Here is a 27,944-nt window from a genome sequence, read left to right on the forward strand (position 1 = left end):
CCATCCCAACTTGTCCTTAAGGAGCCAACAGTTGGATCCTCCAGCTCTGCCTCAATTTCCTGGCAGAACTGGAAGGTTCCTTCTCCCTTCCTTCTTCCTACGTGCCTGGAGGGATGATGGTGGTACTGTAGGATTTAGGAGTATTGAACTGGAAATATCCTCTGGATATTCAGGGAGATGGGAACTGCCTTTTAAACACATTTTTAGCAAAAACTGGTTCCTAACATCAGCACAGATCTGAAATGACAAATATCTTTAGAGACATGGAGGTATTTAAGAGCTGTATTCCCTTCCCTGAACACATCCAAGTCCTTGGGGCAGTGAGTTTCCAGCATCTGCCATGTTTGGCAGATGGGTTTTTGGGTAAGAGTGAAAGCCTTTGAGCTTCTATTTAGTTTTTCACTCTCAGCCAGCACATCCTTGGAGAGAAGTCCATCATGTTGGAAGCACTGGAACAGCCAGGGAAGGGGGAGCTCCCCATCTCTTCACAGCCACAGCCTGGGCTTGGTTATTCCCAGCTCCCACAAATGTTCCCAGCCTTGTCTCTCCATTATTTGTTTTCCTTTCCCATTGAAGGAAGTGGTTCTTTCCAGTATGAGAAGCATTAAATTGACTTAAGTGCTTTGTTTGCCCAAGTAACTCTTTGAAGTGGATCTTTCAAGTTTCTTATGTGATCTGGGGTTTGATGAGACACATTTTAACCCAGCAATGTCATAGTGAGGAAGGAAGGGAGGAAGGGAGGCTGGAAGGAAGAGAAGGAACCTTCTAGTTCTGCCAGTTTTGATCCTAACTCACATGGTTTCCCACATTCCCTTTTAACACTTGACTTGTGCTGGAGCATCCAGACGTTGTGGGGTGATCCGTGGGATCAGCAGGATCTCACTGGTCAGCTTTTCCAAGCATGTCTCCAGCATTAAGTCTCAAACTGGAAAGGTAATCCCCTCGGGAGGCTTGACCTACTCTTCAAATTACTTTCTCCTGTTCTTTTGAGGCGTTGGATTTTATTCGGATGGTTTTTTCCTCCTCATCAAGGCATCTGGTTTAATTGCTGTGACTGCCAGGCAGAAACCTCACTCTCACTCTTACAGACCTCCTTTTCTTCAGCTCCTTCATAATAAAGTGGTTTTTGGAGCAGGGCCAAGCCTTTAGCCCAAAGTGTCTTCTGGTTTCGTATGGAACAAGGGACAGCACAGCCAGATTGCTTCCCTAATCCCTCTTCCCAAAGACAAAGGTGTCAGCACTGTCTAGACGTTGGTGTTCCATGTGCTCATTCAAGGCTGAGGGTTCCCCCTCTCTCCTTTTCATCCCACATAATTGTCCTCAAAGCCTCCTAATCTGCCGTTGCTCAGTGGGTGAAATCCCCCCCATACAATTTGGGATGGATGTGTCCAGTTTGGGAGTAGGTGGTCTGTGCCCCTTTGGAGCTGAGTCAGTAAAACAGGATGAGTGAGTTCTTGCTGCTGTACAGACCAAACATTTAAAATCCCTTTTTCCCCCATATTCATGCTGTATCCAGTCAGGAGATATTACACAGCAGCTGTTCTTAAACTTTTATATTTTTATGGTTATTTAACGCCTTTCTTTGGGTCAGTATTTTGCAGCTTTTCCATGGGGGAGTGGTCCTTACAAGATACAGATTTGGAGTAGGAAAAGTAACAATTCAGCTGGTTTCCTGGTGCTTTGAAATTTTCCTTCTACTGATGGCAGGTTTTGACCTCTTGTTTCTTTGGAAGTATTCTGCTGGGAAGTTTAGCTAATGGGAAATCATTAGGATCCCGTTTAGCCTTGGACGTGGTCTGGTTGTGTAATGGAGAGGTTAGGCACAAAAAATTAGGAAAACTGAAGACAAACTGATAGCAGGGAAAATTCACAAATTCTTTCTGCCCAAAGTCCTTTCTCATTTTGGAATTCCTTACAACCCTTTTGGAGAAGAAATTTTCCCTGGGAGCAGAGCCCGACTCCCCCTGCTACCCCCTCCTGTCAGGACACCGTGGCTGAAAATTCTTTGGCACTTCAGAGTGCTCCCTGTGCCTGTCTGTCAGTCTTTCTGCTGGTCACAGCTGGGAACGAGGAGAATCGTTGTGTTTTGTGTGTTCTATACGGCTGAGTGTGTAATTTCAAGTTAAAAATAAGACATCTTTAATGTCAGGATTGCAAAGTTCAAGAAGCAGAACGGGGCTGGAAGTCAGTAGCTGCACTTTCAGTTTGTTCTATATTTATGTGAGGCCTTATCAGCAGGATTTCTGTCCAGGATTCTCTCCCTAAAAAGTCATTCATCCATGAAAGGTGTCTTGGACTGAAAGCTAGGGCAGCTGGGGGGTAATTAATTACTTATAACTTGTGAGGCCGCCTAAAAATGAAGTTCCTTGTTTCTTCTCTAGGCTCTTCTCTGAGTTCAGCCTGGTCTAGTGGAAGGTGTCCCTGTTCATGGAAGGGGATGGAATGAGATGGGCTTTAAGGCCCCTTCCAGCTCAAACCACTGTGGGATTCTATGGAACAAGCAGCACTACATTTGTGGAGCTGCTGTTGCCTTGTCTTTGGGTGGGTCAGGTTTAAAAGGTGTTTCTTCAGCAAAAGTGCCTGGAAAAGAGCTGATTATTCATCAGAAGTTATCAGTCAAGGGGTTTGCTGATTATTCATCAGAATTACCAGCAAAGGGGTTTGCTGTTGGTCCCAGGTACTGCTCGAGGATTATTTTGCCAGTTCATTAAAGCTTGGATGGGGCTTTACAAGCTGATAGCTTTGGTTCCCCGGTGGACTCGGGCTGGAGCCCCTAAATATTTTGCATTTAATGTTGAAATGAAGTGGGATTTCAGAATGAGAAGCCAATTCTCTCGTTATTTTAGAGAGGATTACAGGCAGAGAGTTTGCAGTCTGGGGACAGTAACTGGGTGTAGCTGTGCTGTATGGGAAGACCACAGCAGCTTATCCACTGTTACTGCTCCCCTCCATTTCTGCTCCTCTTGGTGGAACAATGACCCCAGAATGTCACCAGCACACCCTGGGGCTGCCTTCCCCCAGCTGCCAGAGTGCAGGAATGGCAGATTCCCATCCCCACAGTGCTCATGGCCTGCCAGAGCATCTCCCTGCAGTTCACTTGGGAATCATTGCTTCATTTGTCACATGCAGCTCCAGCCTGGCTGGAGAGCCTTCAGTGGAATTCACGGCGCTCTGCCAAGGCGCTGCATTGTTGTCAGAGCCCCTGAGCTGATAAAACACATCCTGACTGCACAGTATTGCATCCCTGGCACTGCATTCCTGCATGTGAGCTCATGAACTAGCCTAGGAATTTGTTGGGTTTAGCCCTGGGGATTATGGAGTGGGTGTGGGTGTTCTAAACTGTTAATCCATATATTTTACTGTTTGAAAAATTCGTTTTCCTGAGGGTTATTTGGCACTGCAAGTGCATCAGCAGGATTCCTGTAATGCAATCAGAATATCTTCTACACAAGAGGAAACGTGTATTCTTTTTCCTCAAACAAAAAGACAACTTGCTTTATGAGGAAAAAAAAAATTCTTTTGTAACCTTAAAATAATTCATTGGGGGAAAAGAAAGCTTTTTGTTTTATGAAGGCTTTGTGTCTGCACTATACCAGCTGAATGCCATGTAGGAATTGAGTGGTGTGCTAGTATTGATTTTAAAAAAAAAACGGAATTCCTTGGACATGGGAGGTTATCAGTCAAATACTGCTTAGAGAAATTGTTGTAACGTGCTGCCTTCAGCACCTCACCGAGGCACAGGAGTGGGCAATAATGAGAGCAGAGTGGGCAGTGTAAGATCATCACTTTTCTCCTGATAATTTAACTGAATTACCAGTTGATAGTAGGAGTATCTGTTGGTAAAATGAGAGGAGAAAATCATCCTTACACTTGCATTGTCCTCGTTCTCATCCCCCTGCTCCAGAGCTTGCTGCCAGTGCAGGGAGAGCAGGATTCCCTGTGGCTCTGCCTTCCCCTGTGTGTGTTTTTATAGAGTTCCTTCTCTTGTCTGCTCCTTTGATTCTGCTTTTTCTTCAGAAGGCCACACACAGAGCTGAACCTTCAGTTCTCGTCACCATTGTCATCTTTTGTGCCATTTTCTTTATCCTTTTCCAGTCCCACCTGTGAAATAGGTGTGGTTTAAAAAAGAGAAAACCCAAATGCCAGGTTTATGATCCCATTTTTGTATTGCTCTGTCGTGGCTCAGAAATGAGGGTCAGCCTCAGAACAGACACAAATGAGTTTTACTGGCTCTTGAATGTTCTTGCAGGCTGATGAATTTAAAGCAGAGGAAACTAAAATGTAAAGATGCATTGGGAAAGGGTGTCCCACATCTGCTGCATGGGGTCCAGAAATGGCACCAGAGAAAAGGGCAGGAACTGAAGCCCAGGAAGTTCCACCTGGACAGGAGGCAGAACTTCTGCCAGGGACACCTTCCACTGTCCCAGGCTGCTGCAATCCCTGTCCAGCCTGGCCTTGGGCACTGCCAGGGATCCAGGGACAGCCACAGCTGCTCTGGGCACCCTGTGCCAGGGAAGAGTTCCTTCCCAATATCCCATCCATCCCTGCCCTCTGGCAGTGGGAAGCCATTCCCTGTGTCCTGTCCCTCTATCCCTTGTCCCAAATCCCTCTGCACATCTCTTGAAGCCCCTTTAGGCACTGGAATTTAACTCAGAAATGCTGTTAATTTTTGAAAAAAAGATAACTAAGTGCAGTGTTTAATGCATTTTTTAATCATTTGGCCATTTAGTTTCCATTGCATGGATACAAATATTACAGCATTCAATCAAGCATTTCAGAAGCCCCATTATAAGTGATTTTTGGATAGCCAAAAATTGCCTCTAGGGGATCTTTCTAAAACATCAGCCACTGCAATAGGAGCAGGATTTATTATTTTATTCAGCACACACACGTTACTTTGCATCTCTCAGCAGATGATTTCACTCCCTGCACTTCTCTCAGGGCTCTCTGAATCTCCCAACTTAATTATGACTCTTATGAATAATTTAACCTCCACAAACATTGCTTTGTCTCTTCTGTCTCTTTCCCAGTTTCTGCTGCTGGTCCCTGTAAAGGCTCTGGGAGCACCTTGCTGTCACCCTTTTGGAAGTCTGAAAATCCCATGTTTAATACAGGCTGTTTCCTATTGCTTAACTGCTCCCTAATCCATGACATTCCCTTTTCCTATTGTCCTATAACTTTAATTTTATAATAGTGTCTCACTGGGGCTTTTGTAAGTAGCTTTTTGGGGTGGTTTATTCCCCAGTCCTGGACTCTTTAGCCACAACTGAAGGATTTGGGCTGAGTTATTTTGATACCCATGCTGTGTCTGTTTATCTGAGTGAGGGCACTGTAGCATTCCAGCCACTTTGCTTCATGGGAGAGGAGACATTGGCTAATTCCATGATAATCCTTAGGACACTTGTTAAAGATAAGGACAAGTCTTGTGCTGTTACATAGTGAACGATTTGAATGTGATAAAGGATTTTCAAACACCTCATGGACAGGGCATTCTGAGTTTCCCCTGACTTTTAAAGTAAACAATATTTGATTTTATTGACTTTAGCATATATTTGCTTTGTTTTCCCTTGTGGAGTTCTCTGGAAATTCCCAATCTTTCCATACTTGGAATAAACATGGAGCAGATCTGTATGTTCTATTTTTACTTTCTAGCTTGTTTAAGGTGTTCTGTAGTTTTGTTTCAGCTCTTCTTGGTTTGGATTTTGACTCATTTTCTTCCCATTATTTTGTTTTTCACTGAGCATCCTCCTCCCTGCTCTCCTGTTCCTTCCCCCATTTTTTTGGAGGTTCTCTCACATTCCTCAAGCAGACCACAGGCAGTCTGTTGCCTTTAATTTTCCCACCTTTGGACTCTTCTTACGTGAAATGATCCATATTTTAAATCCTCCTGTGAACAGATGCAAATTTCTATGTCACCCTACTCACTTTAGAGAACATTGGCTTTTTCTCTGTCCCAAATAAGATTTTATTCTTGGCAGGGAAGAGCTGAAGTGCTGTTTGTTTGCAGAATTTCCGGATGACTGACGGCATGCTCAGCCCTCGGAGTCCTCACGGTAAACACAGCTCTTGCTATTGGAAAAACACATCAAAAATCCCAAAATAAAGCAGGGAATGTACAGTATTCCCAAGTTAGGAACACCACGTGGGGCTTTTGGTGGCAGTTTGTTTAATTCTGAGATGTAGGAGAAGTGAAATCTTTCAGATGTGTTTCAGAGAGAGCCAGAACATCTTTTTTTTCCCCTTTTCCTACTCATCCGGAAACACTTAGGAATGAGCAATTCCCCCTCTTTGTCTTGTTGATGGCTGTTTTCTCCTGGTATAAGGAAATACTTTCCACTTGTATTAGACCATTATCTCACAGGGATGTGGAGCAGATTTCCATTTGCTGTTCTTGGCTGGGAAGGACATAGTGAGAGAAATCTGCGGGAATTTGGGCAAAAAACCTGAGAATATGAAGTGCCTTAAGCTGCTCAACTGTGTGTTCTGACTTAGCCTGAAAATTCCTCTTTTTTGGGGTGCCTGTGGTGAGAATAACTAGGGAAGACACTGTGCCACTGATGGGGGTGCTGCTGTATTGTTATTTTTATTTGGGGCTGGCAAAGCCTCTTGGTGCCACTTGGATGCTGAACCCCAGGATACTGGGGGTTTTGTAACTCTACCAGTGCTAAATCCCCCTCCCACAACAATTCCCAGCTCTTTCACCTGTGTTTCAGGAAGCCTTTGAAAAAGGAGTTGTCAGGTCAGATTGTCTTTCTTTAGTAACTAGAAATCCCCTGGAATTTCTTGGTAAATACCCTGTAGGATATGCTCCTGGTATAGGTACCCAGCCAACTTTGGCCTTGGAATAGCTCAAAAGCCATAAGTAAATATGTTCTTGGAATTATATTTTAAAATTGGTTTTCGTCTTTAACTCGTTTTGAAGTTAAAACCTAATTATGAATATTAAATTCAGGTTAACAAATCCAATTTTCTTCCAGTTCTGCATTAAATGAGCTGCCAGAACTCACCTGCTGGTGACAGGTTGGGAAGGAACATTCTCTGGGGTGGCATCGCTAAACTGCAGACTCCAGCCTAAAACTGTATTTTAAACATTAATTTGCATAGAATGGAGGTCCTGTCTTTCAGGAAAAAAAAAATTAATTACCTCTCCCCCAGCTGGCCCTATCTATAATGAGACTGCAGTGGAAAAGCAGGATTCATGCTTTGGAAAAAGGCATGTTTGCCAGATTCTCATCTGAGTTACAAAGAGCAGCTTTGGCTTTGAAATGAGCCGTGAGTTCACGGTGCCCTTCTATGGATGAGTGAATGAAGGATGGATTTGGGCAGTGCTGTCTGTTTTTCTGGCCCTTTGTGTGACGTGGGCAAGTGCTGGACATAAAATCCAGCGGAAAATTCCCCCATGTGTTTTGTGTTGCTGGAAGTTCAGGTTGTGCCGGTTGATTCAGAAGGGGACATTGAAACACATGTTGGTTGGCAGAAGTTAAAAGGGACAGTGTTTACTGGTCATCCCAACTGGTCTCATCCCAGGAAACATCAGCTGTTTGTGCTGCTCAAACCACTGGAGCACTTCTGGAATAGGGGAGCTCTTGCAGCTGTCCCAAATTGGCATCTCAGTGAAGCACAAAGAATCTTTACCTTGTCCAAGGTGCCTTGGATGTAGAAATCTGAGGGGCCAGGCAGAGTGAATTCCAACAAAACCATGACAGCCATGAGCCCTTTCTCAAATTGTAGCTGATTTCTGGGCAAGGGAACTCCTAAGTGGTGCAGTTGGCTGATGGAATATGTTTTGGTCTTGTTTTGCTGCTCTGAACCAAGCTCACTGTGAAGAGAATGAGAAGTCATTGTAGCACCATTGGATTAATTGTACACTGGAGTTCCTGCTCTCAGAGTTGCTAAAAATTTGTCTGGATTAGCTCAGGAGCAGTGCAACACACCAGTAGCATCCCTGTGGTCCCAAAGGCCCAGATGTGGAAAAACTTTGGGATTTTGAATAAAAAGTGAAAAGGAAGTAGACACACACAGCGTATAAATACTTTACCCAACATGCATCTTTTCTGCAGTCATTAAATACCTTGAAAAGATCCCTTCCAACCCAAATCTGTGGATGATTCTGTGATCCTCATGGTGAGGAATGGTCAACTCTGCTGTAAATTACAAAATCTAATGGAAGCAGAATTGGTGCAATCTGATTGACCATCTTAGACTCTGCTGCCTGAAAAATTTCATCCCTTTATTCCAAGGCTCCTGAAAGCAGTTACTCTGGAGCCATTAAGTTGTGACATGACCTGGCTTGTCTCAAAATGACACTTTGCAAGAAGTTAGTAAAGCCGTGGATCCAAGCAAAGCAGGGAGTGAGAGGGGCCAAGTGTTGAGGGGCTGTTCTGAGGCTCTCGGTGTGGATTGAGACTCCATAGCTCAATATCCCATCCATCCCTGCCCTCTGGCAGTGGGAGCCATTCCCTGTGTCCTGTCCCTCCATGCCTTGTCCCCAGTCCCTCTCCAGCTCTCCTGGAGCCCCTTCAGGCCCTGCCAGGGCTCTGAGCTCTCCCTGGAGCCTTCTCCTCTCCAGGTGAGCACCCCCAGCTCTCCCAGCCTGGCTCCAGCCTTCAGAGGATCTCTGTAGGCTCTTCCTATAATTTAGGAATAGCCAAATTTCTTTATTTTTCAAGGCAGATATCTGTAGTTTCCTTTGAGTTTTGCTTTAAGTTTATGGATATTTTTAATGTGGTTCCAATGCTGTGGACAAGAACTTTTGACTTGCTAATCTGTGAATTTGCACTGATTATTGACAGAGGTGAGAAAAGGAAATTAAATCCCACTTATCCTAACAGAGGGTGGATTCTGACCAGATAGTGGGAACAAATTCTTTTGAGTGAGGGTGGGCAGGCCCTGGCACAGGGTGCCCAGAGCAGCTGTGGCTGCCCCTGGATCCCTGGAAATGTCCAAGGCTAGGTTGGATGAGGTTTGGAGCAACCCTGGGCTAGTGGAAGTTGTCCCTGCCTATGACAGAGGGTGGCACTGGATGAACTCTGAGGCCCTCCCAACCCAAATTCTGGGATTCTGTCTTTCCTTGTCCTCTTGCTGTGTCCAAACCTGGCAATGTGTTCGTAGCATCTTTGGGTGAAATACCTGCTCTTGGCGTGGTGCTGCTGATCCAGCCAGCCAAAAGTTGTGGAAGACTGGAGCTGGAAAAATGATCCCTTTTTCTGCAAGTTCAGGGATTCATAATGATTCATCTTCAGGCTGTTTGCAGCTGAGGGAGCAGAGCAAGACCCAGCAGCTGCTGATGGTGAGAGCAGGGGAGCTGCCAAGGCACAGGCAGTGGCATTCCCTGGATTCCCTGGCTGGAAGGCTTTCCTCAGCCTCCCTGCTGAAGAGAGAATAAGTTTTGAGATGCTTGAAGGGCCTGTTCAGTGCAACTCTCCTGACTTCCTCAACCAGACCTGGGACTTGATGTATAATGTCACCCTCAGGTCTGTAGCTTCCAGTTAAACCAGTGCTTGTGCTTCACAGAGATCCATATTCCTGATTTATTGCACAGGTTTTCCCCAATAAAGGAGTCATGGAACAGTTTAGAAATCTGGACAAGTTTAATTCTGTGGAGCAGCTTCAATTACCCTGAAACCTCTGTTAGTTGATGTCTTTGGATTGATTGGTGATAGCGCTGTGAGGAGATACACAGACCCATATGAAATCTCCAACTTATGTCAGGAATATGTAGGATATGTGGGATATGGACCAGCAGATCACCTCATTAACCCAGTCAGCCCAAAATCCTGGCCAGGGGGGAGCCAAACCCACCCCAGCTGCAGCCCAGCTTCAGCCCTCTCCTGGGACATGGGATGTGGGCACAGACATCGGGGAACACCAAAGCAGAGCAGGGTAGGATGGGTGATTGCCCCAAGGCTGATGCCGAGAAAGAGGTGATGTGCGGCTGTAATTAACAGCCACTTAATTGAGTGATTTGCCCAGGCTGTGTAGGATACAAAGCAGGATGTGTGAACACCCAGCCAAGGGTATTTTCAGCTTTGCAGGAAATGATCCGAGGTCGTGGGCAGAAGCTGCTGGAGCAGCTGTGAGCCCCTTTTTTTTTGGGAATGTTGAGAGTTCCCAAACCTTTCCAGGGCTGCACATCCTCACTGTTCTCATCACCCCTGGGAAAGTAAACCCCGGAGTTCCTGCTGCTCATCTGAAGCCCTACTTTGTTTTTTGAGCAAACACTGCACAGCCTTAAAAAGCCCAACAGAACAGGATGCTTTTTCTTTGCTGGTGAAAGCAAGTGTTAAGGACTGGATTACAAGATGGGAAATGGAGTTGTATTTTCATGGGGCTCTTTTGTAATTGCAGGATTATGTCTAACAAAGATCCTCTTCAGCTACACCAGTATTTCATTCCCTTTGGATGCTGGTGACCCCAGGGCTTTCCTTACCACGTTAAGCTCTCCGAGATGGAGTTTTTCACTCTATATTCAAGATGGAATTTCCCTTTTCTGCTTCTTAGTATTTTGTTAACCTATTTTAGGAATGATTTCTCTGGATTTATACCAAATATAGCAGCCATGACTCAGCCTCTGTTCCTGGTTTTGGACTCAGAGATGCACTTGCTGCTTTTGCATTCCCTCTGCCTCTGGAATTTCCCCCTCTAAATTTCTAATCTAGTACCCCTGCATTCCTCCAGGAGCTTCCTTCAGTTTACATGGCTTTCCTATTGATCTCAGGATTTTCAGGATTGTCACAATATTTTATAAATGGGCAGCAGCAGAAGAATTCAGCGCAGGGGATCGGACAAGGGTGGAATGATTTAAACTGAAGGAGGATGAATTTACATTAGATATTGGAAAGGAATTCCTGTCTGTGAGGGTGGGGAGGCCCTGGCACAGGGTGCCCAGAGCAGCTGTGGCTGCCCCTGGATCCCTGGAAGTGCCCAAGGCCAGGCTGAATGGGGCTTGGAGCACCCTGGGATAGAGGAAGGTGTCCCTGTCCATGGCACGGGTGGCACTGGATGGGCTTTAAGGTCCCTTCCAACCCAAAGTCTGGGATTCCATAATGCACCATATCCCGTTGGCTGTCAGACTGTCACAAAGCCCTCAGCTGGCATTTTATTGTACAAGTGACACATCTGGAGCTGCAGTGTCCTTCTAGAGCTCTGGGGAGATCCTGTTCCTGCACGTGGCACCTGTGGAGCAAAGTTCCTTGGAAGCTTCCTCCCCAGCACGGGCTGTCCTCTGCTGGAGCCAGGATGGGGCCGTGGCCTGGCTGGAATCAGTAACCCATGGCACACATTGTCCAGGAGCCCAGGCTGCACACAGCGGGGTGCAGAAGGCTGGAGAGGCACAGGAAGCTTGGCAGTGATGCCAGCTCTGATTCCGAGGTGGTTCAGGGGCTGATGAGGATTTTTTTGAGTGCCCTCTTAATTGCTGGTAATTGGCAGCACAGCCTGAGCAGTTCTGCCTCGTGTTCAGCTCTCTGTTTGCCTGCTCTGATGTCTGCAGAAGATTTGCAGGATCAGATGGCAGCAGTGAATTGCAAATCAGGAGGATTAGCATTTGTATCAAATATGCTCCAGCAGAAGGAGATTACAAGTCCTGGGTCATCGAGAGCTCAGGAGTGTAGCTATGGAGCTGCTGCTGTGGTGGGGATGGGAATTCTGCTCTGTTCCTTCCACAAGGCTGCCGTGACAGATCGTAGAATCATGGAATATCCTGAGCTGGAAAGAACCCACAAGCATCAAAATCCAACTCCTGGCCCTGCACAGACACCCGACAATCCCACCCTGTGCATCCCTGGGTGTTGTCCAAGCACTCCTGGAGCTCTGGCAGCCTCGGGGCCATGCCCATCCCGGTGCTCCATTTGGGTGAAGAACCTTTTGCTAATGATAATATTTAGCTTCTGCCAACATGTTGTGTCCTTCTGTGAAAATGCAGAATAAAATCCTTCCAAAATGGTGTTCCTGGCCTTCAGTATCAGACCTCCCTTTCTCTTTCCAGCCAGTGGACAGGTATTTCATATCAGATAAAAGACCAGGAGAGGAGCAGGCACACATTTCATGTTTTTAGAGCTGCTTTTAGTGTTGGCTGAGCTGAACAAAGGAGGGATGTGAGAACATCAATGGCAGCTTCACCTCAGCTCATCCACACCGAGCTGGAAATACCTGCGGGCTCGTGTTCATTTAAAAACTAAAAGTGGGAGCAGGGGAAACCTGGGCTTCCTCTGCCAAGGGCTCAAACACCCACAGAACGCACAGATGAACTGCTGCCTGTGGCAAACAGGCTGCCTGAGGGGGAAATGAACAGTGCCACCCTAAAAACCTTTGTAATTACATTTCCATAGCCCTCAGCCACACTGGGAGGACAAATCTGACACTGTTGTGCTGATACCAAAATCTGGGCACAGCTGGGTTTTAATTTCCAGAGAAAACAGGGGGCTGTGAAGTGCATCTTCCTCTCCTTGTTTTGTGTATCTTCCATCTTCCTTTGGCATTTCACCAGGGGTGTTCTGCACGCTGAGGGATGCTGGTGGGATGGCACAGCCCCAGTAATGCCATGAGGGACACCTGTGCCCTGGGAAATTGATGTGGAAATACTTCATGGAGTGTTGTTCACTGTGCTCTGATTCTAAATGCAGGCACCATTGTGTTTAAATTCACATAGGTAAAGATAAGAAATGATAAAATATATATTACAATGTGATTAAAGGCATATTATTAATTGAAAAGAAATAACCAGACCATTTTATAGTTATTCAAAGAAGTCAGTTTGGTAAAAACTTATAGAGAAAGGGGGGACCTTGGGGAAGTGTCTTGCTGTGCAACATTTGTTCTTTCTGAAGTGTGTATTCCCAGGCTCTCCAGATTGTAGAGGTCGTGGCTATTCTCATAATTTGCCCTCCTTTTCTTTCCCTCAAGGACATTTTTTTCACTCTTGTTGCCTGGCAATTCCTGTGAAGATTGCCCTGGCCCTGCCCTGTGCTTTCCCTGTGTTCCCTGTGCTGGTCACATTGTCCAATATCTTAGGACTGCACTTCCAGAGGATGCACATCCAGTCTGGTTTCTCTCTTACCCGCAGTGTGTGCTGCCTACTGGGCTGCTTATTATATATTTAATTCCTCCTAGGTCCCCTGTTAGTTCTTCCTTGCTGTTGGAATAATCTCTTAAAGCTGAATTAATCATTGAACAGAAACCAGGAACTCAGTTGTTGTTATTTATTAAGGAAATGAAAAACATGCCACCAGTATTTCACAAAACATCTTCTGGGAATACTGAGTTTATTTTCCAGGCATGCAAAAAAAACTTGTGAATTCACTAAAAAATAGAGAGAATCTTATCAAAATTAGTCCCTTACCAGACTGGGGGTTTTATCACAGTTATTATCAATTTGGGCATTGTCAGAGGACAGAGAAATCTGGAGAAAGGAAATCTGTCTCTTGAGTAGGTGATGTGCACCTGTTGTATGATTGATAGAGTTCATTTAAGACGAAAATTGAATTGTTAGGGAGAAATGATGGCAGAAAAAAGCCTTATTATGTGCAGAGATGAGGCTTATCAGCATGAAAAGAAATGTGTCACAAATTGGTTGCAAATCAAAGGCCTGATTTTTTTTCCTCTTTTTCAAAAAAGGCACAAATAAGGGTGTGCGCTGTAAATCATGGAATTGCTGTGTAATATCTGCTGGGATCTTTTGTGCAATATAAAAAGGCTTTTTCTCTGTAGAGTTTATAATATGAAGCTGTGAGGCTGCAGACAACTCTGTGTTCTTAAACCAGGTGGATTTATTCCGGCTACACCTGAGTGTGTTGTAAAATCAACACTGAATTCTAAGAATAATTAAATTATCAGTCATAGGTACAGACATGGAATTGTTAAACTTGGAAAGAGCCTCCCGGGACATTGAGTCCAAATGTTCCCCTGGCACTGCACCAAGAGAGCTGGAGAGGGACAAGGGATGGAGGGACAGGACACAGGGAATGGCTTCCCACTGCCAGAGGGCAGGGATGGATGGGATATTGGGATGGAATTGTTCCCTGGCAGGGTGGGCAGGCCCTGGCACAGGGTGCCCAGAGCAGCTGTGGCTGTCCCTGGATCCCTGGAATGTCCAAGGCCAGGCTGGACAGGGCTTGGAGCAGCCTGGCACAGTGGGAGGTGCCCCTGCCGGTGGAATGGGTGGCACTGGAGGATTTTCAAGGTGCCTCTCAACCCAAACCATTCTGTGATTTTGTGATTGTTTAACCCACACAGATGCTGCAGCCCTGGGTTTTCAAGTGGCTCCTCAGCTCCTTGACCCTGCAGCCAGGAGGGATCGATCTGAGACGAGTACAGATGTTCACGTGGGAAGGCCAATATTTGCTTGGCTGCTTCAAACTGTTCTTTTCCTTTTAAATATTTCCAAGACATTTCCAGGACTTTTTTTTTGCTGTTTTTCTGCTCTCAGCACTCACTGTTATTTTAAGGAAGAGGGGAATGGCTGATCTGCAATTTCTGCCATGCCATTCATTCCCTGAACCAGTCTTATCCCCGTGATGGGAAATGAGGAAGCATGGCTGGGTTTTCCAGCTATCATAGGCTGGGGATTTAGTAGTTCTTTTTTCCTGATATAAACTGCAAGCTGTAAGCTCCTTCAGACTTCTCTTCCCACTCTTTAGTTCAGGAAGGTATGTCCAGAAATCTGTGAATTGTTGACTTGCTGTGGCCTTTCAGCCCTTTCTTTTGTGTTGCTGCAAAAGCATTCCTGTTTTTGGCCTCCTGGGCTGGGTGTATTCACTGGAAACCTGAAGGAGTGTTTAGGTGAATAAAAGCACTTCAAAATCTTCTGTGATGGCAGACTGGAAAATTCTTGGTTTTTCCAGTGGTTGTGAAATATGAATATGCTAATTGAGTGCATATTGCATGTATTAGAGATCATGCCATACATGCACTGAGTATTGCCTCTTGTCCCTCAGACAGTGTCTGCCACTAACCTCTGGTAATTCCTGTATAGAATGTTTGACTTGTGTTTGAGGCCTGGGACAGCTTTACAGACATCTGTAGCCTTCATTTAAAGATTTCTATCGTGGCCACCTTTGTAAGCTTGCTTTCTGTTGTGCTGGTTATGTGTTGTTTTACTGAGCTCTGCCCATGATTCTTGTGATTTTCTTAATTTCTTAATTTGAGTTCAGTTTGTTCATCACTTGACAGCTTTCCCCCAAAATGTCACCAACTTCTTTTCCTTATTTTTCAAGTGGTACTGAGTTGCCCTGTATATTTTCTGGGTTTTGGTGGGGCACATCAAGCCCAGCATAAATCTGGAGTCTGTTTTTCTCCTTCCATGTAGCTTGGTTTCCAAATGGAGTGAGGGAATGCCACTGTCTGCCTGTCCTATGGATGGGAAAGACTTTCAGGCTCCTGGGCTTGTTAACACAGAGCCTCTTGCCAACACGAAATTACAAAAAGACGATGATAAACAAACTTCTTGCCAAAGCTCCCTTCCTGCTGACAGATTTAGCCTGGGCCTTCCTTCATCTTCCCTGGTACTGCTTTGTTTCAGAATGAAGATTCCAAAATATTTAAAGAAGAAGGGACTGTTAGGGAGGATTGATCACCTCTGTTTGCACTGTTCATCTTCCTGTTTCCCAGTCTCTAAACCCATCTGGGTCCATCCATCAGAGTGAGCAGAGGAAGAGGAGAGGACAGGGAGAGATTTGCTGTGCTGCCTGATGGGAAAGTGGGGCTGGAGCTGCTCCTCCACCCTGCCTTGGGTTTCCAGTCTTGACCAGAGAAGAAATCCCAGAAGTGACCAGAAAACAGGACCTAGGTGAAGATTGTTAGAGAGCAATGAGGAACAGCCGTGGCTGGAAGTGACAAATTCCAGCCAAAAACCTGCAGCACAGTGGATTTAACCAAGTAAAGCCCAGGGAAGCCTGACCCATCTGTTATTAAAAGGCTATCTCTGCCCTCATCTGATTTTAATTCCAGGAATATTGTGTTGCTGATGTGCCAGCTTTGTACGGTGTGATTGACTCCCAGACAAATTTAAATGTTTATCCTGTTGCAATCCATGGGAAGGAGTCATGTTTTTAATATTTGGGATATGGCTTCAAAGGGATTCTCCCATCTTGGGGGCAGTAATTATAAAAATGAAGGGAGGGTAATTAGTGGTAGTGGTTGGAAATTTTGGAGCAAAACATAAATTGAAGATTGTCTTTGAGGATAATGTGATGGAAAATGGGTGTTACACCTGAATCCTGGTCCTGCCAGTATGGTCTGGCTTACCCTAGAGTCATGGAATCATTTAGGTTGGAAAAGCCCTCCGAGACCATTGAGTCCAACTGTGAACCCAGGCCAAGGCCACCACTGACCTGTGTTCCCTGAACACTTCCAGGGATGGTTATTCCACCTATTCCAATGCTTCCAGTGAGCCCACCCTCGAACCCATTGCTCTTCTGCATCTTCTCTGCACCTGTAAAACAAAGCCAAAGAGGTGCTCAATTATTTCATATTTTTAAAGAGCTTGGAAGGGGGGAAGATTCTATTTATTAGTGTCAGAAATTGTCTTTTCATGGATTTTACTCTTGTGTCTGGTTGTTCTGTCTGACTCCTGCAATGCAGCTTCTCTCAGGAGAAGGAGCAGTGATTGGCTGGGAGAAAGGGCTGAAGCAGCTCAAGAAGGCTCAGATAAGAAAGATAACCAAGAATATTTTGTTTTGTTTCTCGCAGTGCCTGGGTGATGTTGTGGAATGGATGTTTATAATCCAGGCTTTTCCTGGTGGCCAACCCAAATCTCCCAAGGCAGTGCTTGTGGAAAGGAAGGAGCAGAGAGAAGTGTCTTCAAGCTGTGTGTTCCAAGAAGCCTTTTCAGCAGAACATAATGAAGTAGGATAGGGAAGACAAAAGAATGGAGATAATCAGCTGGAGGAGGCTGTGGCTCAGTCGGAGAGCACCGAGTACAAGAGTACAGCAGGGTTCATCTCCAAAGGGAAAGGCAGCAAGGCCTCAAGTTAGAGAAATTAATAGGAATATATCAAGGAAGTAGTTTGAGAACTGCTGAGAATGGTTTGGGACTCACTGGGGCAGATATGTTAGATCTTTTAAAAAATACATGTATTTATTGGTTACCTGCTGGTGAAACCCATCAGACTTGCAGATAAAAGGCTGGGAATTTGCAGCACAGAATTCATCTGCATTAAGACATTTTCTTCTCTGGAAACAAGTTAATATAACCCCAGCTGTGCCAGAATCTTTTGGTTTTTCTCATTCTGAAATTTCTTGTGGGGGAACTGGTTCAAGGCTAGGTTGAATGGGGCTTGGAATAATCTGGTCTGATGGAAGATGTCCCTGCCCATGGCAGGAGCTTGGAACTGGATGAGCTTTAAGGTTCCTCCCAATTCAAACCAGTGCATGATTCAATGATTTCTCATTTATTTAGGCTCAGAGGGGTATTGGTGTAAGCTCTGCATAATTCAAATAGGCAAACACAATATTTGCCACCCAGATGCAGGTTCACCTGTGCAATAAGTGATCCCATCTTCTTAGTCCTTTTAATTTAATATTACAGACTGCATATTGAAATATTGTACAGGATTTCCTGTACAATATTTCAATATGCAGTCTGTAATATTAAATTGAATTAATAAGTGAATTATCATTTTTTGATCCTCTGGCTTTTAAGCAGATCATAAACTTCAGCAAACGAAAGGCTAAGATTTTTCCTGGCTCAGCATTTATTTTTTGGGCAGTCTGAGGTCAGCAAATTCCAAAGTCAAGAGCTGCTTTGTGCTTATAAATTATCCATTTCATTTTTCATACAATGAAGACAAAAGGGCATGTTGCTGCTAGAGATGTCAGGCTGTTCTTGATTGGAAAAGCCTGATTATTTGGTTCTTCATCTCAGAGGAAACAGCAGGTGATGAGAATGTGGTTCCCTGGAGTTTTGTCTCCCAGGACACTCTCCTGTGTCTCCTCAGTGAAGATCTGAATGCTCCTGTCCTGGTTTGGAGGTGGATCTTACAGAAGATGCTGTAGGACTATAAATTTTTGGGAGCTGGGGGAGTTCACCTGGAAAAGAGAAGGCAGCCTGTGATAGTGGGAAGTGTCCCTGCCCATGGCAGGGTTTGGAGCTGGATGATCTTTAAGGTCTTTTCCACCCAAACCAGACTGGGTTTCCATGTGTCAACCTGATGTGTTCACATTATATATATATATATAAAATACATTATATATACATATATATTATATACAACCCTGTTACATTTCTATAACAGGTTCAGTTCTTTGTTTCACGTGACAGATGGTCAATCAACTCTTAAGGTGTCGCTAAAAAAAGAATAAATTAAAGAAGAATCTCCGAGCTCGTGCCCACTGTCCCAGACTTTTTTGGGGAAAGGTGGGATATACCCTTGTCACTTGCCTAAATTAACCTTTAGCAGATGAATTGGAAGGTAATTTAATTATTGTTTGGTGGATCCCAAGTGAGGGTCAAGCTTCAAATGACTTATGGGAAAAATTGTCAGAAAATTAGCAGAATTTGCATGGAGTGTAAGGTCAGGAGGCCTTTTCATGTTCAAGGAGACTTTGGCTGAATATTATTAGCATGCAATTTGTATAAAATTCATTTAAAGAGGTGATGTGCAGGTCAAGGAAGAAAAGATCTCTTTTCTTTGTTCATACTCTCTCATGTTGGTTCTGTGCCACCTGATGTGAAATAAATTACTTTTGGCACATAGAGAAAATAGTACTCTCTCTCCAGAGTGTAAGGAATGGGGCTCTCAAAAGGCATTGCATCCCAGTGCCACAAAAAACAAGGCAATGGGAGTTTAAAGGGAAAATCACCTTGACACAAGGAATGACTTGAAAGAAAATGGAAAAATGTCTGTTATTCAGAACAGCTCCCTTTTCCATTGTTTACTTTTCTCTTTTCAATTCAGAGCTACTATTTAATTTTTGGAGAGCCTGAAAGACTCACCTGTCCATGTCACTGTTTTAAAAACCCTGCAAAATATATTTATTTCTCTGTAAAGATTTCATTCCTTTATTCTGAAAAGATAATGAGAGCAACTTCATTAACGTCTGGGATTTTCCATGCCTGCTTGATTCTTTTAGCTTTTATGTTGTGTCAGAGGTTGGACTTGATGATCTTGGAGATCTTTTCCAACCACAATGATGGGAGTTGCAAACCCCCCTGTGGAGATGGGGGGATCTGGGCGCAGTGTTTCCAAAGGCACCAAGTAAACCAGTCATGGGAGGAAACAGTGGGATGAGATGTTCCTGGTTCCTTATTCCCAGGGGTGAGGGACATGCTCATAGACTCACAGAATCATTAAGGCTGGGACAGCCCTCCAAGGCTGGGAAAGCCCCCCAAGGTTGGGAAAGCTCTCCAAGACTGGAAAAGCCCCCCAAGGCTGGGAAAGCCCTCCAAGGCTGGGAAAGCCCCCCAAGGTTGGGAAAGTCCTCCAAGATTGGGAAAGTCCTCCAAGGCTGGGAAAGCTCCCCAAGGTTGGGAAGGTCCTCCAAGGCTGGGAAAGCTCCCCAAGGTTGGGAAGGTCCTCCAAGGCTGGAAAAGCTCTCCAAGTTCATGGAGTCCAACCATTCCCAGCTCTGCCCAGGCCACAGTGACCCATTCCCACCCTCCCTTCTGGCTCTGTTTGCCCTTCACATGGAGCAGCTCCCTGGTGTGATGGGAGCCTGTCCTGCACTTTCACAGGGAGGATAAAACAGATGAAAAGGTAACCAGGTTACAGGCACAAAGTATCCCGGGACTGTTTGCTAGCAGCTTATTCCCATGGCATTCCTGCTGGAGTTACTCCTTGCTGGAGTCTCTCAGAGCAACTGAGCGTGGCTGTCTCAGGGATTAGGAAGCACTGGAAGCTCCTGCAATAGAGCAGCACTGGTGTTTCTCTGTTTATAATTAATTTTTAGTAGTCTTTTTGTTGGGCATTCATGGCCACAAGCGAACTCTGCAGGTTCTGGCGGTGCAGAAGGTTTAATTTTGCTAATCCTGTTTTATTCCTATTTCAGTGTAGCTGTTTCAATGCCACAACGTGGTGCCTGCAATGAATTTCAAATGTATTTTCGGATGGCATTGTCTTGCAGAATGGGAGAGAAAATCATCCCTCCCAAATGCTGTTTGCAGGAGCTCTTTCCTGCTGTCTGGAAATCCCACCCTGCATACAAAGCAGGGAGGAAGCACAAACCTCTTCCTCACAAGCTCTCGAGCCCCCACCACGATTACAACCTTTTTATCTGGGATAAAAAGCATTTTCTTTCATCCTTCTCAATAAGAGTGTTTTGCTTTTACCATTTGGTACAACACCTAGTGCAAGCCACACATACTCTGTCATTTTTCCCCCTGAACTATGATTTTTTTGTACTCTTCACACACACAAGAGTACAAATGAAATGCTGCTGGCGTTGAAAAGGCCCTTTAGAAAAGCAGCCGTGATTCCAGCCATGCCTGGGAGCAGGTCCAGCTGTCACTGGGTGGTTTTTGGGGAGGAACAATGGAAAGGTGAAGAGTTACCCTCCTAAATTTTATTTCCTAAATCACAGAATGATTTGGGTTGGAAGGGACCTTAAAGCTCATCGAGTCCCATGGACAGGGACAGCTTCCACTGGATCAGATGCTCCAAGCCCCCTCCAGCCTGGCTTTGGGCAGTTTCAGGGATGGGCAGCCAGAGCTTCTCTGGGCAGCCTGGTCCTGCACTGATTTTCTTAAAGATCTTCTTAATGCTCTTAAAGCTGTGTGTTAGTGGAATTCTGAGTCTCCCTGTCTCTTCCCACTTGCTTATAACCCTGATTTCCTTTGCTTTGAGAATGGCTCCTTCAGCGCTGACTTGGGGGTGGAGGGACAGCTAATTAATTAAGCACTAATTGTTGTCAAGTCAATCGGTGCTAACATGTAGCGTTTGACTTGTTTACTCTCCCGAGGTAAAGTGAAAGGAGTTAATGATGTAACAAATTGTGTCCCCCATCATGAGGGACTTGTTGGGAGAGAATGGTGTTATTTATGAACTGTAAAATAACACATTTTAACAAAACCCCCAGATTTTGAAGGAAGATGGGTTTGGTTCTGGTGTGAAATTACCACTAGATAGCTGTGGAGACAAATGCCTCGCCTAATAAAGCTTAATGACTGATTTTCCCATTAATCAGAACTGAGAATGTGCTTCATTAAGATAATTAACTGAGCCAGTTGCTTAACTGACAGTTAGGAGACACAAATTCCCAAGTTACTTGCTTTCCTCTTAATAAAACCCACAAGAAGCTGACCAGCTTTGGAGTTTTTATCGGCGAGGGGAGCACAAGGACTGTCGAGGTCTCCTCGCTCACAGGAGCTCCGCGACGGAGTCTCCCTGTGGGACACGGGTGGGACCAGGGGGTGGCCCTGCCCAGCCCCACACGGGATGCAAGCCCTGGTCTCCAGCTTTTCACAGTCAGCTCACGCTGGAAGCTCACCAAGGCTTGCCCTTCTCCATCTCGCCAGCGGCGAATGGTCTTTCATCTGCTGCTTGCAGAAAGGTCAGGTCTTTGGTTTTATCACCCAAGAACTGCTCCTTCTTCCGAGGAGGAGAATTCCTTGCCTGACTTTATGGCCCCTCCTCTGTGTTCATGGCAAGCTGGAACTGGGGTCATGAGTCCTGAACTCCCCTGGAGCAGGGATGTGGAAGATGAATCTGCTCTGGGTGCATTTGTAGGCAGAATATGCAGCGCTGGAGAAGTTGTGGGAATTAACGGAGAGATCCAAAACTTGAATTATTAAATATGCTATCTGGTTGTAACGTCTGGTTGTAAATCCCTTCCTTCACAGCTGTCTGTGTCTGGAATTCTAACAGGGTGATGCTATCAGGACTCTGCACACAGACAGCAACTCGGGAGCCAACATAAGGCAACCGTCTCAACTCTGCTTTTCTTTTGTCCTCAGAGTTCCCGGTCTTCCACCATGAATCCTGTTTACAGCCCCGTCCAACCTGGGGCTCCCTATGGAAACCCGAAGAACATGGCCTATACAGGTAGGACAGGGGTTGTGGCTTTTCCTGGATGTCTGTGCGTGGTGGTGGTTGATCCCTTAATGAGGTAGAAAGATTTCCCATCAGGGAACCGGAGGGGAACGTGACTCGCAGGAAAAGTCCTTCAGCAAAGCCAGTGCAGCGAGGGTGGTGAGAAGAGTTGGAGCTGAATTCGTGCAAAGAGGATGCCCTGGAAATCCTAAGGAAAAGGATCCAAAGGGCTTTTTTCTTTAGATTAACATACATGCCAACAGGTGCTGGGACAGTCAGCGGGAGGGCTCCCCTCAGGAGCTGCCCTGAACCCCTGGGGTGCATGTGCTGGAATATTCCAGCTGTGGAAATGAAGATCCCACAGCCAAGAGCCCCTTGTTTGGAGAACATCCAGGTATTGTGATAGGTGGTGACTCAAGCTACAGTATTGACTGATTTTTTTTTTTTCAATATTTCAAGTTGTGCTTTGGTTGAGTTCATCTTATGTGGAAGAGTAAGTCTGTTGTCTGTTTGAAACCTTCTTTAGAACTGAGTTGTCTAAAAATGTCATCCTTAATACTTGATAAAGATGTTTATGTAACTAGTGGGGAACTAAATTGTACTGATATGGAAAGAATTCATATGGGACAGAAACGGGGCTTTGGAAAAAGAAAATCCCAGTTCAGGTGTATCTGGTTTTCCCTGTGCATTATGTTCACCTTGACTTGCTTTGATCTTGTAGCCCCTTTACAAAATCTGCCCTATAAAACTCCTTTTTATACCATTTTGGGGAAAGTAATCAGCTCTTGGGTGTCATGTTGTGTTAGGGCTTCCTGCTATCTGCATTGATTCACCTAATGTGTGGAATTATTTGGGAACGTGCTTTTGTGGAGGAGAGTGGTCACCAGCAGATGGGAATGAACATCAAATACTCTGAGCTGCTTTGTGCATGGAATATTCTGGGTGAGTTTGGCAGCCCTTCCAGCTGGTGGATCAGTGGGGCTGTGAGGAGCCCTGTCTGAGACTCTGCAGAGCAGAGAGTTCCTCAAAGGCGTTTTGCCCCATTTTTATTCATCCTTTCTTTTTCCCATTCCAATTTATGCAGCTGCTTTGTTGGAGATACTGTAGCTTGGGGGAACTTTGGTCTCACAGTCAAAGCAGGAGAGGCTTGGAAAAAAAAACAATCTCTGTGAAAAAGTCTCTTCAAAAATCTCCCCATTGTGAGAGGACTGTGGACTCCAGCAGCGCTTGGGTGATAGAACGAGCTCATAAGTGCACAGTTATTTTCCTGCTCTGGAAATAACAGGAATTTTGTGGCTTTCCAGCACAAGAGGCTACTTCTCTCCCACTTTACTTTGATTTTTTTTTTCTTTTTTTTTTTTTTTGCCATGTGCTGAAAGCTCAACCTTAACATCCATTCAATGTACATTTCTGTATCTGCTTTCATACAATCCTGGGTGTCTTAGCAGCTGCTTTCTGGCACTTGATAAGACAATTAAAATTAAATATTGAGGTGCAGATTGGCCAGAATTTGGACCTTGACCTTTCTAGAAGAATTTTAGAGGGAGAATTCTGCTTTAGATGAAGGGATTAATGAAATTCCAGAATGGTTTAGGTGGGAAGGGACCTTAAAGCTCATCTGAGTCCATCCTCTGCAATGGGCAGGGACACCTTCCAAAGACCAGGTTGCTCCAAGCCCCATCCAGCCTGGGCTTGAACACAGGAATTCTGCAGGACTCCATTTGGAATGAGTCAAGTGCCAACATTAATGGGATGTTGTCTTCTAAAGTAACCTGCTGGTTGTTCACTGTGAAGTTCCTACTGTGCCCTTAACTCCGTAAAATTTGACTTGGCCAACTTGTGCCAGCTCTGATCCATGCAGGGATCAGGAGGATGTGGCCCCCATGGTTTCATCCCAAACCATCTTTCAGGCATTTGTCTTCCAGAATTTTTGGTAAATGCACTGAAATCAGTGGTGGATGTGCAGGATAATCTTGGAGGAAAAAGCTTGAGGCAGATCAAACTGGAAAAATTAAAACAAGGTCCTTGGTTATGTCAGTGGTAAAACAAAGAAACAAATGTAGGACAGCACAGCAGGAATATTCCTGCTGGATGGTTCCATTGCCCAGGTGGAAGGTAAGGAGTCAGTGGGCTGAACTCTTACAGTGAGGTCCCAAAATAGAAGTCAAAAAGCACTTTACAGAAGAGCTGAGTTTTTTTGGTTTTTTTTCCTGGGCACATAGTATTACAAACCCTTTTAAATCTGAATTTGTTTGAATATGTAATGAAAGACTCAAAGTTCTATAGCTAATGAGGAGGAGAAAATTTAAATTTTATCCTCTGCAGAGAAAATACAGGCTACTCTTGATGGTGGTCTGAGCAGCTATGAAAAGAGTTGTGGAGCAAAACTCAGGTGGGGTAGAGGCAGGAAGAAAGCAGGGATAGTGAGCAGGATACTGGCAGCATGAATTCTATGCTTTTGTGGGGGTTTTTAATGCTAAATGTGAATGCTTTACACTACTTAACATTTTGTTTATTGTTTTTATTTATATGATAGCTTTAGGCTGAAATAATGAGTTTTAATCTGAGTTTGAATGATTTTCTTCTCATTCTGACTTCTGTGTTGTTTCCTGGCAGAGCAGGGAGAGAGGTCCATTACAAGATAAATAATCCAATTTTTTCTGCCAGATTGGCTGTTAGGGAAAATAGGAAATCCTTGAGTTAGGGAGAATGGGAAATCCTTGGCACATACTCAAGTACTTGATGAAGCATCCGTTTATTCAGATTCTTGATTTTTCCATTTTGATCTTCCTTAATGGAAGTGTGAAGGACAGTTACTTCCTAAATAATTTTTCAAGTGTGGGCTGGATTGGCTGGATTTTTATGGGAAATAATAATTACATTTAAAAAAGGAAGTTTTAAAATACAGTTACTCAGTGAGATAAAATCAGAATTGTTCCAACTCATAGGAGAAATCTTTATGAAAACAATCCGTGTGTTTGAATGAAGGGATTTATTAAGCACTTGTGGCTTCTCCTGTGTCTCATTTTTGGGGTCCTCAGAACTCCCAGATCTGTTGAATCGTCCCCTCCTTCCCATTTTTTGTTGGAAACTGAAAGAGGAGGAGAATAACTTCTGCAGGCAGTGTTTCCTGCTGCTGGGTGAGCAGCTGTGGAGCTGAGGGAAGGTGACACAGGCAGAATATTCTGGCTGCAGACAGAGCCACATCTGCCCAGTGCCAGCTTTGTGCTCCAAGTCCTGGCTCCTCGTGCCCGCCTGGTGACGGCTTCCACTCCGCTAATTCCACGGATTTTGGAACATCAGCAGCAGTGTTTCAGCCTTGTTTACTATTTAATTAAACCAGACTGTAATTAAGTTAGATTTTCATGTAAGCTGTTGTTTTAATTGAAGCTAATTTATTTAAGGCCTCCAATTTGCTTTTTTGTTCTTGGTAGAATTCACTTTACCTGCCCCAAATGGGGGCTGCTGAAGCACCTGGTCTTCCTTTGGCACATTACCCTTCCCATTTCCTTGCACCCACTGCAGGAAGGCACCAGTGCTGCAGTAAATAGATTAGCCCACTGGTGTGGAATCAGGGATGAAGAATCAGTCTCTCCTGGAGCTTGTTTGACTTCAAGCGTGAAACTATAAAGTGCTTGTGATAGCTCACAGCGTCTCCCCTCTCCCTACCAGGAGCTGATTAATATGCTGATAAGATGCTGTGATTCATGAACCTCTGCTAGGCTGGCTCTGTGTTCGGTGCACTTATTCCTAAATAATAAATGGTAATAAAATCCAAGAGCCCAAGGATGCTGAGCTGGTTGGGGAATCTCCAGGGGGATTGTGTCACGTCGCTCCAGAGCACGGCGTTTTTCAGGTCCTGCTGCGGGAGGGATGCTCACAGAATCCTGGGATGGGTTCTGCAAGGGACCTGGAAGGACATCTCATTCCAATCCCCAGCCTTGGGCAGGGACACCTCCCACTGTCCCAGGCTGCTCCAAGCCCCAGTGTCCAACCTGGCCATGGACACTTCCAGGGATCCAGGGGCAGCCACAGCTTCTCTGGGCACCCTGTACCAGGGAACAATTCCTTCCCAATATCCCATCTGACCCTGCCCTCTGGGAAGCCATTCCCTGTGTCCTGTCCCTCCATGCCCTGTCCCCAGTCCCTCTCCAGCTCTCCTGGAGCCCCTTCAGGCCCTGCAAGGGCTCTGAGCTCTCCCTGGAGCTTCTCCTCTCCAGGTGAGCACCCCCAGCTCTCCCAGCCTGGCTCCATAGCAGAGGGGCTTTCCCTGCATAGGACCCCTTCATGCTCCTGAAAAGCAAGACACATCCCTGAGCTGGGCTGTTTGCAGCACTCCCAAGCTGAAAATTCCCAAGTTTTGTCATTTTTTCTTTCCCAAGGTGAAACCACAACATTTGTTTGGACATAATGATGAGCAGAGGGAATCTGTGCCCTCCGGCCGTTGGTTCTGTTGGCCGGAAAGGAGGTGAAGGATTCTCACGTGTGTTCCTGTCCTAATCCCTGTCATTTGTGTTCATTGTTGAACCTCAGACACATCTGCACATGTGAGGAGTGACCTCATTTACTCCTGACTGTTCCTTTAATTTATTGTGATGTTGAAAGTCGGTGGCCTTCGACGTTGTAGAAGACGGAAGGATGTTCAGATAGGATTTCTGCTGTCGGCTTTTAATCCTCCTTTGCATACTCTCTGTGGGACACAGATAATTCTAGGCATGATTTCGGCCTTTCTTATTAACTCACAATTATAATTTGGCTGTATGCTTCTCTGGAAATGCTGGGCCTTTGGTGGCAGATCAGCTCTTAGGCCACACAAACCATGTTCTTACACAACTGCTCTCTGAAAGGGGATGAACCTTATATTTTTTCTTTTTGGCATTCCTCAGCATTTTCATGGGGAGCACTGGGGAACACAGGGCAAATGGCAGGGCTGAGGTGCTCTCTCCTTACTTCTCCTTCTGCTCTAAGATGTGCATGCATGTCAGCCCCTTCCATTGATTGGGAAATGCCACTCCTGGATTTAATTGGGCGATCCATCGCTTACCAGGTCTGTAAAACAGGAATTCTAAACCGTGTTCAGGGTGTTGAATTGATTTCAGGGTGATTAAAAATGTATGAAGTGGATACAGTGAATATTTTTCCTCTGGCGTTTCTTCATGTTTATTAATTGGTGTGTATAGAGCAGACAGGAAAATCCTACTTGACTGGGAGAAGAATGAGCTGTGACTTGTGTAGGCTCTCATTGTTTTCATGTTTAAATGTGTGATTTTTGTACGGGAATACTTCCAAACAACCTGCTGAATTCCTCTGTGTTGGGAGCTGCTGAGTTTCAGCACTGATATCAACGATGGATAAATCACCATCTTCCTAATGAATTAACTCAGGGACTTCTTCAGGCTGTAAAAAGCATAAATTCACTAAGGGAAGGAGGGTGGAGTAGTTTTCTGTTTGGGAGAAGGAAGCAGAGGGGTTTGGGTCAGATTAGGGATGTTTGTGAGAGGCAGAGGTTGCTAGGGCAATGGTGGAATGATCATTCCTGGAATTGTTCCAAAGCCATGTGGATGTGGCACTTGGGGACATGGGGCAGTGGTGGCCTTGCCAGTGCTGGGGAACAATTTGACTCGATGGTCTTGGAGGGCTTTTCCATTCTTAATGAGACTGTGGTTCTAAAATAATTCATGACATCCACCGCGCTCCTTTGCAGATTGGTCCAACTGATGCCAGCCTTCCAAGGAGTTCATAGAAACTTTGGGAAACATCCCTCACCCCCCGTTTTGTAACTGTTTGGAGAAGGTTTTACAGGCTTTTGAGTCCCCCTGTGTTGTGAAGAAATATTCTCAGATCTTAAAAGCAAACAAAACTCATGTTCTGTTTTCCCAAATGACCTCATTGTGGGCCTTCTCCTCCTCCAGGCTCGGGTGAGTCCATGCAACTGGTTTATTTCTGCCTCATTTCTTGGCTGCAATATTGACTTTGGTTTTC

The 27,944-nt window shown here is 45.1% G+C and overlaps 1 protein-coding gene across 3 annotated transcripts in view; it reads left to right on the top strand.

Moving 5' to 3' along the window:
* Positions 1 to 27,944, top strand: part of FAM168A (family with sequence similarity 168 member A) — a 128,855-nt gene that overhangs the window by 43,060 nt on the left and 57,851 nt on the right. For all 3 annotated transcript variants that reach the window (XM_041420858.1, XM_041420860.1, XM_041420859.1), the window contains one exon: positions 21,887 to 21,974. In XM_041420858.1, the coding sequence (XP_041276792.1) occupies positions 21,905 to 21,974 (70 nt within the window). In that variant the 5' untranslated portion in view covers positions 21,887 to 21,904. The remainder of the gene's footprint in view (positions 1 to 21,886; positions 21,975 to 27,944) is intronic.

The sequence above is a fragment of the Onychostruthus taczanowskii genome, unplaced genomic scaffold (assembly GCF_017590055.1).
Source record: "Onychostruthus taczanowskii isolate IOZ18803 unplaced genomic scaffold, ASM1759005v1 scaffold67, whole genome shotgun sequence".
Classification (NCBI taxonomy): domain Eukaryota; kingdom Metazoa; phylum Chordata; class Aves; order Passeriformes; family Passeridae; genus Onychostruthus; species Onychostruthus taczanowskii.